The following is a 14,313-nucleotide window of genomic DNA, read 5'->3' as shown; positions in this document are numbered from 1 at the left end:
CCGCGCACATTGTCTTTGTCTCAGGACTTGTGGTGTCGTGGTCAAACCTACCCGTTCTGAGCCAGGGCTTCCCCCAGCGTCTCCATTGCCTGCTGGCTTCTGTATGAAATCTTGCATGGCGGCTCGATTTCGCTGTATTGCGCCTGAAATCCGTCTCCAACTTCCTCTGGATTCCTCTATCGATCCGACTTAGTTCCTGTCGGGACGGTCTACCTTCATTATACTACCCTGACCGAGCAGACCTCCCCATCTTCCGAAGGACGGACGAAGAACCGCGCATATCAAGACCTGATCAAGTTGGTTTGGAAACAACATTGTCGATAATGTACCCAGGTTTCTGCATTAATAGAATCACACCTGCGTACAACTCTGCCTTGAGAATGGATGCAAACTGGGCCCCCCTTCGGGATTGGGGAGACGGTGGGCTAGGAAGTCGGATGGTCAGTACCTTAATGGGGATACGTTCTGGTAGTAACAGTCCTGTGCTGGAGGGTGGGTACACTGGGCTGTATGAATCTGGGTTCCCCGGATTTACAGACATACTGCTTGTGCAAATGCATTAGGTTCTGATAAACTAGGCGGAGACAGTTGAGGAGGGAGCTTGGGATGTTAGGTGGATGGAGTCATGAGTGAATCGAGAAGTTAAACAGGCAGATACAGAGAATCATAAAAGGAAAAATGGATCCCCCAGTGGGTAACCTTTACTGCGACAGGGAGTCAACAAGGATATCGTAGTGTAAAGGTGAATGCCATCCAGTGGAAGGGCTCTGCAAGTAAATGGCAGGTCCCGTTAGTCCTAAGATATCATTCACTCTTCCACGTCTGTAGACGGAAGATACCGCTTCCAACCACTTCTACTCATATTTGTATATTCACTGTCACTGTCCTGCACTGTCTATATAAACTCCCTTCTCCCCATCGATCTCTTCTTTCTCCTTCATCTCTCTCCATCCTTCTATCTCCAACTTCCACCTAGGTTCAACCTCACTCACAAACAAAACACACTACAACCACTCCATCAACAACAACTCCTCTCAAAATGAAGCTCAACGCTATCCTCCTCTTCTCCCTCATTGGCCTCGGCCTCGCTACTCCCGTCACTGTCGATGGAAACCTCACTACTCGTGGCGACAGTACGTCCCTCCACCCACTCACCACAACATCTAACCCTGCTGACTCACTCTAGACACCGACCTCGACAACGACGGCTCTCTCATCCCCCATCCTCGCTGCGATGCCAACGGCGACTGCCCCCGCTACTTCGGCTGCAGAAACGGATGGTGCTACTGCCTCCCTTACCATGTATGACTCCCTTTGCTACTTGAGTTAGAGTTGATGCTAATAGCTCTCACAGATTCAGGACTGCCAGCCTCCTCGTCAGGAGTAAATGATGCAATGCTAGTCAGCGATGCGGTCATCGAGCTGGATACTTTGGTTGTTTGGTGGATTGACTGCGTCCTTTGCTGAGGCTTTGCATACTGGGGTTGGTTATGGAAGGTGATGGTGATGTGTTGGTGACGATTGGCGCAATGAGATTGCATGTAGTTAGCTAGCTACGAATGCCATCGTCTTATGAGTTATGATGAAGAGCATCCTAGGTCTCATGTAGGTCACTCCTCTACTGACGCCATACCATAGAGAAAGCCTTGTAAAGGTGCGTTTATACTCAATAGAATGGAGTAGAGGAGTGTTACTGACATGCCTGGCTCAATACTAAGCAAGTGGGACAGATATCAGAGAAGCTGGCACAACTCTTTATTACGTTCTACAACCAATGTGAGACTCAGGCCTCCCTACTGCACTTTTACGGCTTACACATTGACCTGGCCATCCATTGGATTAGACCCAACAATTTGATATTTGCAAAGAACTTAAATACATACAGCAGTTGGAAAAGAGCGACGGGATCCGCACGAGCTGGCAAGTAATGGTGTAGGATCGGAATGATGGTAGGAAGATTAGGTGGAAGGGGCCACGAAAGAATGAGAGACGGCATATAAACAGCAACAAATCTGAGAACAACACGGGGAAACGACACGGAAACCACAAGTTGTCCAGGCTAGACTGGACGGTCAATTGACACCATCTAGTTCCAGGCTTTGCTTGTTTTCACGAGACAGAAATAATACTCTATGGTCAGCAGGGAAGATGCCTAGGGGCAATAGGACGTTTCAAGAAATGCCTCTTCTCACCAACTAGGGAAGACAATGTTGGTTTGACCAACACTGTCTGAGCTACTGTCTTCATGACATTCACATGTCCAAATGTTTCAATAATGGTGCCGCCACATAGTCTGTATGGCTCTCATCTGGTAAGATATGAGGGATATCGAGTATAAAAGCAAAGCAATCCCCCGGTGTCTGAAGGGATACCAAGCTGGAACGTCGTCTTCATACTGGCTCTTACAGGACTTTCCCCTCACACCAACTCTCTTCTGCAAGCCCTTCTATCCTGTGCTATCCATCCAAAGCCACGATGAGGATTTACTATGCCTTGTCAGCTGCTTGTCTAACCAGTCATAGTCCCAACCCACACCGTTCGCTCCGTTATTGCTCTGTTGATCTTACACCCCGTATTGTCTGCGCCTGCAACCACCGTCGCCTTGGCTAGGGATATCCCAGAGGACTCACAGGGTTCGGATTGGATTCTTGCTTCTGTTATCAGCCATGACTTCACCTCTACAGGAGGAAGTGACAATGTAGCACGCGCCCTCCTTGAAGGACGTAACTCACAGGGTTCTCTTGCCTTGACTTCTCTAGGGGGATGCCTGCAGAGCCCTGGTTAGCCAATTCCGTCATGAGCCTTTCCCGAGGCTGTTTCCATAGCGCTAATCGAGCTGGCGCAGTTTCCGGCTGGCCTAAGACGCGCCCTTCCCATGAGCAGTTTGACAAATGCCTGCAGTCAGCCACCGGCAGTGTAGCAAAGCGTGGCCAGCCCAGCTCAATCTCGGCAAGCCCACTGGTGGCGGATGGCGATACAGGCAGCGGGATCTGCTCGGTTGCCAATACAGTGCTGTCGACTTGTCTGATATGCGCCCAAATCTTTGTTCTGAATTTTCGCCAATGCTGTACTTGCCATTTTTCCTTTGATAGTTTCTGTACTTGATGTACTTGAATTGTTGCAGTGTTATCCGTCTCTGCTTTTGTTTACAAGTACTATCTATCCAATTTTATAGTATATCCAATTTTATAGTATGTTTGTTGTGCTCTATTGTTATAAGGTAGTAGCAATCCTGTAATAATCCTCTTAGAGCTGCTACCAAAGAATACATGTCTACACATGATATTGGATCTTGTCCATTCTGCCTGGATAGTGCAAACTTGCACTTTGCGGCGCTGAACTTGGCTGCCTTGATTATTATCAGTCTGGATTTAAGGAGCCTCTTGTTGACCATACGGGAAAGATGTGACATGGCTGAAGCCCAGGTTGTCCCTATCGTTTGGTTCGAGATGGAGCCTGACAAGCTGGTGGCTGTGTAAGTCATTGAATGTCGGGGGTTCCAATGGAGGTTATGATGGCTGATAATCTGAAATTAGTACAGTTGGAATATCAGAATGCCAATTTTAGCAGCGAATAGTTTTAATCTTACTAAATGCAAGGATATAAGAGGCCTGCAACAGGAATACCAGTACACCGAATGAATGCAGAACCACCACAGAAATCAGCTCAATATAGGTGATGACTAGTATAATTGTGTATGTTCGCGTCTATCCGTCCGTTCTTGTCACGCACTCGACACTGAGCTGCCGGCGGAATTCGAATCAATGAATGTCCAGCCTACCTTGGGTTTGAGAAAGCTCAGCATGTTGTCAACGCTGCTGGATCATGCGATCGCAGCTCCATCACAACGACCATGTTGAGAATTACGGCAGGGGTCCCTCGAGGAGGAAGAGTGAGAAATGTACAATTCCAACCCACGACCAGTCTATTAAGGTAAAATTATCCCCAATTTTAATTCGTTCCCTGACTAGTTACATCCTAATTAGCCATTACTAGGAAGTTATGGGTCTCTTTCCAGCCTTTTGTCGTCGCCCAGCGAGTCAAGCTTCCTGCGCAAACAGGAATGCAGAGGCTCAGCAGGGAGTCTTGCCATCTTGTCGAGAGTCAGATTAATTGATACCCGCTATCATTGTCAGGTGAAGATTTGAAATCTATTGCGTCTTTGGCTGAGTTGAAATAATAGGGTAGACGAAAAGTGGGCGATCGGGATGTGGACAACACATCTTCCGAGTCACGGTTGTTGATGGTCCGAGAGAGGAGGGAGAAAGGGGTGGAGGGAAGATGGCCAAACTGGGCCATGTTCAGGCAATTCTGGAGGGTTGATCGCACTGAGGAAGTGTGAATAGATGGCTGCATAACCTCAGTGGTTCCCTCTCCCATTAGCCTTAAGAATATCTCTCCTCGCATACAAGATCAAACAGACAAACAAGTCCTCGCCATGACATCGCCGGCATATAGCCATCACTTCTCCATCAACAATCTCCCCTTTGGAGTTGCATCCTCATCGCAGCATCCTCGACCGCAATGTGTTACTCGCCTCAGCAACACCGTCATCTTCCTCGGAGACCTGCAGCGAGCCGGTCTGTTCCGCCAGGTCACCAGTCTACCAGGAGGAGTATTCGACAATCCCACTCTAAACGCCTTTGCAGCCCTCAACAAGCAAGTTCACAAGCAAGTCCGACAAGCGCTGCAATCTGCCTTGCAAGATTCCGGAGTTGAGAAACTGCCTACAGGAAGTACGGAACCTACCACTGCCGTCCGGATGCATCTTCCCGTCTCAATTCCAGCGTTTACCGGTAAGTACCTGCTATCCATCCCCTATGCCGATCTCATGCACGGCGAGACTAACATCTCTCAGACTTCTCTTGCAGCCTCAACCACGTCAAAAACGCAGGCAGGGCAATCCTGAACGACGACACCCCGCCACCGGGTTTCTTCCACTTCCCCATCGGCTACGGCGGCCGCGCAAGCACAATCGTCCCTTCAGGGACACCCATTACCCGGCCCCTAGGCCACTTCTATGACCGATCCGCAGGGATCGAGAAGAAGACCGTGGTCTACGGGCCCTCACAGGCAATGGACTACGAGCTCGAGATCGGTGTTGTAGTCGGCAAGCCCGTGCCACCGCACCGCGGTCTAAACGCCAAAGATGCAGACGAGCATATATTCGGGCTGGTGCTTCTGAACGATTGGAGCGGTGAGCCTCCTCCGCTTCTGAGATATCAAGAGCAGAGAGATAACTAATAGTCTGCCTCAAAATTCCAACAGCCCGCGACATACAAGGCCTTGAAATGGTACCTCTCGGCCCGCTCAACGGCAAAGCCTTTGGAACCACCATCTCCTCCTGGATCGTAACTCTGGACGCGCTGGAGCCATTCAAGGCCCCCGGTCCTGAACCCCGCGTCTCGCTGCCGAGGCACCTCCAGGACATTGTGGACTGTAACTATGCCATCAGTCTGAAGGTCGAGCTTGAGCATGGCGCGTCCACGACGCTGCTGAGCAAGTCGCGTGCCCAGGATCTGTTTTGGAGTTATCGGCAGATGTGTGCTCATCTCGCCAGCACGGGGTGTGACTTACAGACAGGAGACATCCTGGGCACGGGCACGGTGAGTGGACCCACAGAAGGGAGTTATGGATGTTTGCTTGAAACCACGCAGGGCGGGAAGGTGCCTGTGGCGTTATCGGATGGGTCATCGAGAATTTTCTTGCAGGATGGGGATGTGGTGAGGATGTCGGCCGTAGCTGGGGACGCATCGTCGGGCGTCGGATTTGGTGAGTGCGTTGGTGAATTGAAGCCAGCAAGGGCGGTCCTAGAGTTATAATCTACCTAGGTACATGACCTTGGTCTCACTCAACCAGGAGGCCCAAATACTGCTAGCATCATACCTCTATAGACATAGAAACTTGTTGCCACCATAGGAGTAGGAAAGTTACCTAAATCATAAGAGCTTAAGTAAGTTAAAGTACAGTAAAAGGATTATAATAGGGGAGTATTATTATACCTTCTAGGTAATGGGCACTACTAGGTTTAGTATAAATCCCTTAGTAGGGTCTAGTGCTGTCAGTGCTAGCCCAACTAGTCTATTAGTAGCAGTGAATAGCAGAGCGCGCCTCCAGGACAGGTTTCTCTCTGTCATTTTAATGGCACTGGTTCCCCAGATGCTGGCACAGCAGGAAAATAACACCAGCTACATAAAGAAAGCCAGCACTCCTCCCAGGACTAGCAGCCAGAACTTAACAACAGAGGAGTTGGCAGTGTTATTAGACATGACTAGGGCAGAAACTGAGAGAGCACTATTTATCCTTAATTCCTTATTATTCCTTTCTCGCCACCTGTGGAACTGTACATCAGCTAAGAAAAGATACCTAAGTCCATACAAACAAACCTACACTAACTTCTATTAGATCAAGAGGAAAACAGGATGGGAGAAAATATGTTTTTCTATGCATTTCAACAGCTATTATCCTTAGAGAGAGAACTCATCAACAGGAAAATGATCTGATATAACATATTACTTGAAAAGATCGTGATATGGATCTGATCAGGTAGCGATGAGCAGCTAGTATTAGTCCATCAATTCAGAGCGCGCGGGACTACATAATCGGGAACATCATATATTGATACCATAAGGTAGTATTTGAAAACAAATCATCATCTAGTAGGCATAGTGGTACTATTATCCGGAGCAAAAGGCGGATGAGGTGCTTGCCTTCCAAGATTTACATTCATTGCACTGAAACATGCCAATGCATGAATCATCCCTTATACCAGCTTTCAGTGGTTGGATATGCAGGATGCTTACTCTTATGCGGTACAGCATTGATGTGAGGTGCTTTCTGGCGTATGGCTAGGTCTGATATGTATTAGCTGTTATGTGACTGTGCTCCGTGCTGGTAATAATAGGCCAGGTCATGAATGGCAAGTACAGCATACAGCTTATTGTTCTCATCCCCCTGTTTCTGACCTATGTAAATATGCATCCTAAACGTTCATGATGTCCAATGGCAGAGTCTGCTTTAATCAGTCTCCTCCAGAGGCCAACTCTCAAGGGGGAATCGCCAATGATAGAGACAAAGGCAGGGAGAAAGAGGACGTCCCTGCTATCAATCTGGACGTTCTGAGTCTGTTGGCCTACGCTAGCCCGAAGATCAATGCTGCTGAGAGGCTAGTACAAAGTACGGTCTTGAGATTGATTCTTTTTGTCATTGGCAGAAGCAAGTATACTACCCTTATTCTGTCCTGCGCGCGCTTCAGGTGACAGATGGGAGTCTGAGGCTGATGCTGATGTTCCAATGGCCATAGTCTGTCCCACTGCATTGGCGCTGCCTTATCAGCATTATGGCTTCAAATACTTCTGCTTGAGCTGATCCACTGCCTTCTGACCGAGACCCAGAAAGCTGCCGCTATTCATCAGCTCCAAACGCCTGCTTCCACCAGTTGCGAAGTTCGATTGAGACCAAGGAGTCGACGCCAAAATCTTGTAGTGATAATGTCAGATCTACCTCGTGCTCGCTGCCTCGCATCGTGTAAATGGACACCTGGCGGGCGATTTCCTTGGCCGTAACTTGAGCGCTCGATGCGTCGTGCAGAACCTCCGGATTGTCCTGGACGGCGGAAAGAAAGGCCTTGAGCCCACCATCTTTAGCCTCGCCACTGCCAGAAGAAGGGGACTCCCCTTCCTGATGATGATGAACGCGACTCAATGCGGTGCGGGGATCTCGCTGCCAGATATATTGCCCTTTAGCGATCCCCGTTTTGGACAACACCATGGGAACGATTTTCAAGTAGCCAATTGTCAATCTGACGTAGAACCCATATACTCCTCTCTCCTGAAAATTGTGCTGGGCATCTCCACAATGCCTGCCTGGTTGTCACTATGTTGCTAACTTGCATTCATTACTGAATGATTTTAATAGGATAAGAAACTATTTATATAACTACACTAGCAAGTGCTCTATAGCCAAGTTACACAACAGCTGTCAGTCAAGTAGGAGACTGTGGTTTAAGAGTATAGGGTATGAGAGCTAGGGAGCAAAACCAGTCTTTGACTATTTTATGTGTTAAGAATGACATGCTTAGCACATGGAAGGATGATAGAAATTTACCACACCCTAGCTACAGCCTCGACCTTCTTTATAGTATATTTTCTAACAAATCCTAAGCCAGGATGAGTAGTAACTACTACCTGTCTTAAAGGCCAGATGGGTGCGGATCAAGTCTTGTAGATATATGACAAAGGTTAAGGTCGCACTAGTAATGCTTCTGCACAGAAATCAATGCAGTGGTGTTTCCATCTCAGGGGATACAATCATAGCGGCTCGGATCTGTTCATACACGAGAAATAGATGCTAGCATAAGGGAAGATGCGGACCAAGCTGGCCGAGTGGCCTTTGAAAAGCACCGATATGTCATACGTCTTTTGGATGTCTCTGGCAGCCTGCGACGCCTCCAGCTAGTCCATTTTGTATGATCAAGTCCAGATTTCGACTGTCTTCTTCTTTGTTTAAATTGATGCTCCTGACACTCATTGATATCAATAAGGGTTGAGCCAAAAGAAGGAGAGTATGGGATGTTGGAGGAGAATGGGAATATGGGATCGACCCCTGTCCCTTGCAGAACACTTGGTTATCTCCTAACTCCAGGCCATTTTATATCTATCCTTGAATAATATCATGAAAGATATGAGATCAAAAGCACCGTCCGGACATTGCACGGCCTTAACGCGGTGGGGTACCCCTGTAGTATACTGTATCTGGAATGTAAACGTCTTCCCTTTTCCCTTATCCCCTAACTCCAAGCTTCCTCTGAAAGAGATGTTATGTATACAGTCTGTGATTAAAGAAGATGTTCTAGCCGAGCTCAGAAACTGAGTGCTTCCTTCATCAGCATCCAATCTGGAAAAGAAGCATGGCAGCAGAACCCGTCGAGCTTGTTTCGGGACACGGCTCGCTTCATGAGAAGAATGATAATACGAACGGATCCGATGATGCTGATGAAGGTGACTATCCAACCGGGTTTCGACTACTCTTTGTAGTAGTTTCTTTAATCTTGGCCATCTTCCTGACCTCGTTGGATTTTGTGAGCCACCAGAGTTCTTCTATAACCTTGAGATCATCCTCCTAACAGACAGCTGTTCTTCTTATCAGACAATCATTGCCACCGCGATTCCCCGTATTAACGACGACTTCCATAGTCTTTCCGATGTGGCTTGGTATGGCTCGGCTTTCTTCCTGGTGACTGCTAGCTTTCAGACAGCGTGTACGTTCGAATCCCCTCCCCCGTCCTCCTCTCCTGTCGCCAGTCGCCAGTCGCCAGTCGCTGCTGACCCGGAAAATGCATAGGGGGTAAGGCGTATGGCTTCTTTAGCCTGAAGATCACCTTCCTGCTGGCCCTCTTTCTCTTCGAGATTGGGAGTCTAATCTGTGGGGTCGCCCCTTCATCGGTGGCTCTCATCGTTGGCCGCGCCATTGCCGGGCTAGGTGCTGCCGGCCTGAACACCGGCTCCTTCACCCTGGTTGCCTTCTGTGCGCCGCCGACGAAAAGACCCATCTTCACCGGGCTCATCGGTCTCTCGTACGGCATTGCATCCGTCGTCGGGCCCCTGCTCGGAGGCGTTTTTACCGACTCGATCACATGGCGATGGTGTTTCTATATCAATCTCCCCGTTGGGGCGGTGTCGGCCTTCTTCATTGTCTTCTTCTTCCAGAGCCCTGCGGCCTCCAAAACGACTGATCATCGCACGTGGCGGTCCAAATTGTTGCAGATGGACCCAATCGGGACGGGATTGGTGTTGGCCTGTGTCACTTGTTATATTCTCGCGATGCAGTACGGGGGGCAGACGCATCCGTGGAACAGCTCCGTCGTGATCGGCTTGGTTGTCGGCTTCGTGCTGATCCTCGCGGCTCTGGTCGGATGGGAGTTATACATGGGGGAAAAGGCCATGTCCCCTCCGCGCCTGGTCAAGCGTCACGCCGTGCCGTCGGCGGTGGGCTTCTTCTTCTTCGGCTCCTACATTGTGATCATCTACTATCTGCCCACCTACTTCCAGAGCATTGACGGCGTGTCCGCGATCGGGTCGGGCGTTCATAACCTGCCCTTCATTCTTGCCGTATCCATTTTCACCGTGCTGAGTGGCGTCCTCATCTCGGTGACCGGGTATCCCGCCCCGTTTGTGGTCGGGGGAGCTGCCATCGCCACGGTGGGATGCGGTCTCATCTATACGCTCGACATTGGGACCGGCGCCGGGAAATGGATTGGCTATCAGATTCTCGCCGGCTTCGGCAACGGACTCGGGGTTCAGGTGCCCATGATTATGGCGCAGGCAAACACCGATGCGAGGGACATGGCGGCGACAACGGCAATTCTCATGTGTAAGTTCTCAATGTCCTCTACGTCATAGTTGCAACTATTCACACAACTCTCCGTCCGACAGGCTTTCAAACCATCGGGGGTGCTTTCATGCAAGCCGGTGCCCAAGCCGCATTTGCCAATCGGCTCCTGGACGAACTACCCAACACCGCTCCAGATGTTGACCCGGGAGCTGTGGTAGCGGCTGGAGCAACAGAGCTCCAATCCTTTGGCTCGAGCCTCGCGGGAGTGCGTATTGCGTATATGCGGGGCCTGAAAGTGGCATTTGCCTTTGCCTGTGCTTCGATGGGAGTGGCCTTCTTTCTGGCCCTGTTCTCGCGGCGGAAAAGAATCACGGGTGAAGCAGCCAAGAATGCTATGGCAGCTGCCTAGATTGAAATTGATCTTGCTGATCTTCATGCCGTTTGTTCTCGGGGAGGGGTATTCTCACACTGATACTATCATGTGCGGGTAAAATACATATGTCCATAAATGGATATATATTTCAAGCATACCACCTATAGCAACGGGCCTCTAATGCCATTGCCATTCCTAGTCTGGTAGATATATAGCATTCTAGGTTCCACAGCTCAAGACATATATAATGATATAACATAGCAGCTCCACTTTATACTACATAGCCTATCAATCTGTGCCATCATATTGGCAGTACTCAGTAGTCACAGTCTCCACGCTAAATCAAAAGGGGAATAGAACCCCCTCCACTAATACTGAATAGTGGAATTGCACCTGAAGAGACTGGAGCCTCCTACATAACTACCATTCATGCAAAAGTCCTGGAAATGCCATCGTCTGCCGAGCAAACTTTCAGCATCTATGAGCTTGCTGAGCATATAATCCTGCAGCTGAATAATCCTGTGGAGATCGTTTGTGCCCAGCGCGTTTGCCGTAACTGGAGAGATGTTATCCGAACATCCCCGGCCCTACAGGAGGCCTGCTGGTATCAATCCAATACTGGGGATGCTCAAACGCGGTCAATCTCCAGTGAACAGACATGGAAACTGAACCCTGCGTTCAACCGAATAGGCGTCTCAATATCCAGAGATGCAGCAAAGGGTGGAGATCAGGATCAAGGGGATTTCAGCTTGGAGGAAGACATCTACGACAAACCTGGGTCCTGGACGACCATGCTGGCCACACAGCCTCCCTGCCAGCGAATGCTGTTTGAATGCCACAGCTACTATTCCGACGATCAGATACTGTAGAAATCCCTCTGGTCTTGATTGCAGATTCTTAAGCTGATATATTGCGCAGTTTCTATCTCATCGCATCCATGGCCGGCCCTCTCCTTATGGGCGACATCATGGCCGTTCTAGCAGAATGCCGGAATCGACAGGAATACGGCCTAGATCGCTGGGGTGGATTACGCCACTATACAGGCGAGTTAGTCCGATGGGAGGAGGAGGAATGGGAACCCTATCACTGGGTCGCTCTTGACAAGATGCCGGATAATGTGTCCATTAATGTTGCGATCGAGATGCCTTGGGGATACGGGGGATGTCCTGCCTTTTCTCTTCGGCGGGTCTACGGCACCGAGCACTTTCTGCATGAAATGATCCTGCATAAGATGATCATGGATCAAGGGCATGAATATCAGTGGGACGAGACTTCATCGGCCCCCCAATACCGACCTGTGAACAAGTCAAAGTACAAAGCAAATCTGTTGGCTGTAAAGGAGCACCAGGGGAAATATCTGTCGATTTGCAGCAATGTCTTCCGCCTACTATCTGAGGTGAAATAAGTCATAGCATGCCCTATTTACTTCACCATCCTATTACTTGCATCACTGAGTTAGGAGTATAAACATTTGCACCAGTTTTGCAATCAGTTGACTGATGAACAGCAGGAGGTATGCCAAATAAGGGTAATTTTAACCCTTTCTATTCTAGTGTGACCTGGAGACAAGTACAGATAGAAAATGATGGCATTAAGCTAGTTACCTACTTGTGATTGCTGCCGTCAGCGAGTCTGGTGGTAAAAATACCTTGTACACTCAGGAGAGTAAGCCAGGATAGTCAACATCTCATTTCAGCCAATGCTGTATAATGAGATTCCTGCAGATAGTATCCTAGTGTGTTAGACATCTTGATAATGATGTCTTTAATATCCCCTTCTCTTAAGTGCTACATGTCTGGTATAATGTGCCCTAAGACACCTGGCCCGTGGTGTAACTTATCATCTTAACCATACCCCATGAATGGCATCGCCTTACCCTGAAAGAGTGCATTGTTAAGTATAGACAACCAATCAAATATGTGCAAGCAGGCAAGCATAAACATCTGCAACTAACAAGACCCAGCGGCTTTATCTGCAGGATACCCACAGTACACGCCCGCTCCCCCCTGGATACAAACCAGCCCACCGGGACACGGCTGCATCACCCACGCACCGTTATCACACAGCCCGAAACTCGCCCCGTTGCACGCGGTCCCTGCCGCCGAACAGCGGGCACCAGCCGTGGGACAGCTACCTGTCGGAGCCGTCGTGCTACTCGTCGTCGTCGAAGTCGTCGTCACACTCGTCAAGGTCGTCGGGACACTCGTCGTGCTGGACGTAGTGGTAGTAGGAGCGGACGTAGAGGTAGTCGTAGAAGTAGTAGTGGGACTCACAGTCGTCGAGCCCGACCCCGACCCCGAACCTAGCGCCGCTCGCACCCCAGCCAGAAACCCACTATTGGCCATAATCTGGCTGGCGTCCCAGGCCATAACGCCCCCAAAGGACGAGAAGCCCTTGGTGTACGCGATGATCTTTGCCAGCATATCCACAGAAACATACCCGCTTCCCGCGGCGGTCGAGCTACCAGGCACGCCGAGGAAGACTTTCACGTTCTTATTGAGCGAGACGGACTTGGCCCAGGTGTCCCAGGTGGCGAAGTTGAAGTTATTCTGGGATGTGGAGCCGGGGTTGTACGCCTGCAGGCCGCAGTAGTTATTGTAGAACTGGACCCAGATGGCGTCGAAGGAGACGGCGCCGTTGAGCATGGGGCCGGCGGCGGCGTCGGGGTAGGGGCATTGCGGGGCGGCGGTGAGGTAGTATTGCTTTGAGGGGTCGGAACTGAACAAAGACCGAAGCTGGTTGGCGAAGGTCGGCATGTTGGAGACGGTGGACTCAAAGTCCAAGTCGAAGCCGTCGATGGTGGCTTTGCCGAAGGGGCGGAGAGTGGAGGTGTTGCTGGGAGGGCCGAAGGTCTGCCAGAGGCTGTTGGCTCCTGCGATGGCGGCGGACTCGCTGGTGAAGCCGCCTTCGGTGTAGGTTGCACCGCCAATAGAGAGGAGGATGGTTTTGCCGAGGGATTGGCAGACGGGGATATCTTCTCTGTTGGGCGTTAGTGCTGCATTTATTGGAGGGGTCGATGGGAATACTCTATCTGAGGACAGCTGAGGAGGTTTGTGCCTTCAAAGGTGGTGCAGTTGTCGCCTGCGTTGGCGAAGTTGACTTCGGGGAGGCCGCCGTCGCCATTGATTCTGGTGACAAAGGCGAGTTGGAAGACCTGTGACTGTTAATGTGGTGTAAGGGTTGAGGTTGATACAGGAGTCAAACATCAATGTCGGCGTCTATACGGTTAGTGAGTGATATGCCATATGTACATGTGTGGTGGCTTACTCTGGCAATAGTAGGACAATCTTTGCTGTGCGACGAGACCGGTGGATGCTCCATGGGAGTTTTGGCCTATTTCGTCAGACAAGGATGACACATGATAAGGACAGAGCATACCCCAGTAGATGGCAATGTTGGTCTGGCTGTTGAGGTCCAACTTGGCAGAAGCAGTGTGGAATGTAGCCAAAAGGCTTGCCCAGAGACCCAGTTTGTACAGAGCCATGATGATGTTTACAGAATACCTGATCGAGGAAAAACAGGGAGAAGATCGGATGATGTCAAGGCAGATCCAAAATGATCTTGGCTCTGATTCTTATATCTGGACAATTACCCCCAAAACTGCATGC

At 49.9% G+C, this 14,313-nt stretch overlaps 6 protein-coding genes across 6 annotated transcripts, besides 3 other annotated features; 4 read left to right on the top strand and 2 right to left on the bottom strand.

Moving 5' to 3' along the window:
- Positions 1 to 1,039: 1,039 nt before the first annotated feature.
- Positions 1,040 to 1,387, top strand: NFIA_026310 (uncharacterized protein; the record flags this gene model as incomplete). The annotated part of the gene is made up of 3 exons (XM_001261453.1): positions 1,040 to 1,133; positions 1,187 to 1,302; positions 1,355 to 1,387. 3 exons carry the CDS (start codon positions 1,040 to 1,042, stop codon positions 1,385 to 1,387), a joined length of 243 nt encoding a protein of 80 aa, XP_001261454.1.
- A 1,774-nt stretch (positions 1,388 to 3,161) lies between these two features.
- Positions 3,162 to 3,195: a microsatellite.
- A 1,243-nt stretch (positions 3,196 to 4,438) lies between these two features.
- Positions 4,439 to 5,822, top strand: NFIA_026300 (fumarylacetoacetate hydrolase family protein; the record flags this gene model as incomplete). The annotated part of the gene is made up of 3 exons (XM_001261452.1): positions 4,439 to 4,796; positions 4,859 to 5,197; positions 5,269 to 5,822. The coding sequence occupies 3 exons, from the start codon at positions 4,439 to 4,441 to the stop codon at positions 5,820 to 5,822; spliced, it is 1,251 nt and encodes a 416-aa protein (XP_001261453.1).
- Positions 5,823 to 7,337: 1,515 nt separating this feature from the next.
- NFIA_026290 (uncharacterized protein) lies at positions 7,338 to 7,770 on the bottom strand (the record flags this gene model as incomplete). Its single annotated transcript, XM_001261451.1, has 2 exons — positions 7,338 to 7,478; positions 7,504 to 7,770. The coding sequence occupies 2 exons, from the start codon at positions 7,768 to 7,770 to the stop codon at positions 7,338 to 7,340; spliced, it is 408 nt and encodes a 135-aa protein (XP_001261452.1).
- A 1,138-nt stretch (positions 7,771 to 8,908) lies between these two features.
- On the top strand, positions 8,909 to 10,741 carry NFIA_026280 (MDR family MFS transporter; the record flags this gene model as incomplete). The annotated part of the gene is made up of 4 exons (XM_001261450.1): positions 8,909 to 8,999; positions 9,092 to 9,259; positions 9,343 to 10,371; positions 10,434 to 10,741. The coding sequence occupies 4 exons, from the start codon at positions 8,909 to 8,911 to the stop codon at positions 10,739 to 10,741; spliced, it is 1,596 nt and encodes a 531-aa protein (XP_001261451.1).
- Positions 9,296 to 9,320: a microsatellite.
- Positions 10,742 to 11,151: 410 nt separating the features above from the next.
- NFIA_026270 (uncharacterized protein) lies at positions 11,152 to 12,110 on the top strand (the record flags this gene model as incomplete). Its single annotated transcript, XM_001261449.1, has 2 exons — positions 11,152 to 11,570; positions 11,624 to 12,110. The coding sequence occupies 2 exons, from the start codon at positions 11,152 to 11,154 to the stop codon at positions 12,108 to 12,110; spliced, it is 906 nt and encodes a 301-aa protein (XP_001261450.1).
- Positions 12,111 to 12,856: 746 nt separating this feature from the next.
- On the bottom strand, positions 12,857 to 14,189 carry chi3 (putative class III chitinase; the record flags this gene model as incomplete). The annotated part of the gene is made up of 6 exons (XM_001261448.1): positions 12,857 to 12,916; positions 12,979 to 13,684; positions 13,732 to 13,859; positions 13,910 to 13,923; positions 13,973 to 14,038; positions 14,084 to 14,189. 6 exons carry the CDS (start codon positions 14,187 to 14,189, stop codon positions 12,857 to 12,859), a joined length of 1,080 nt encoding a protein of 359 aa, XP_001261449.1.
- Positions 12,923 to 12,971: a microsatellite.
- Positions 14,190 to 14,313: the final 124 nt, after the last annotated feature.

The sequence above is a fragment of the Aspergillus fischeri genome, genomic scaffold, assembly GCF_000149645.3.
Source record: "Aspergillus fischeri NRRL 181 1099437636263 genomic scaffold, whole genome shotgun sequence".
In the NCBI taxonomy this organism is placed as follows: Eukaryota; Fungi; Ascomycota; class Eurotiomycetes; order Eurotiales; family Aspergillaceae; genus Aspergillus; species Aspergillus fischeri.
This window is presented reverse-complemented; position numbering and strand designations above follow the sequence as displayed.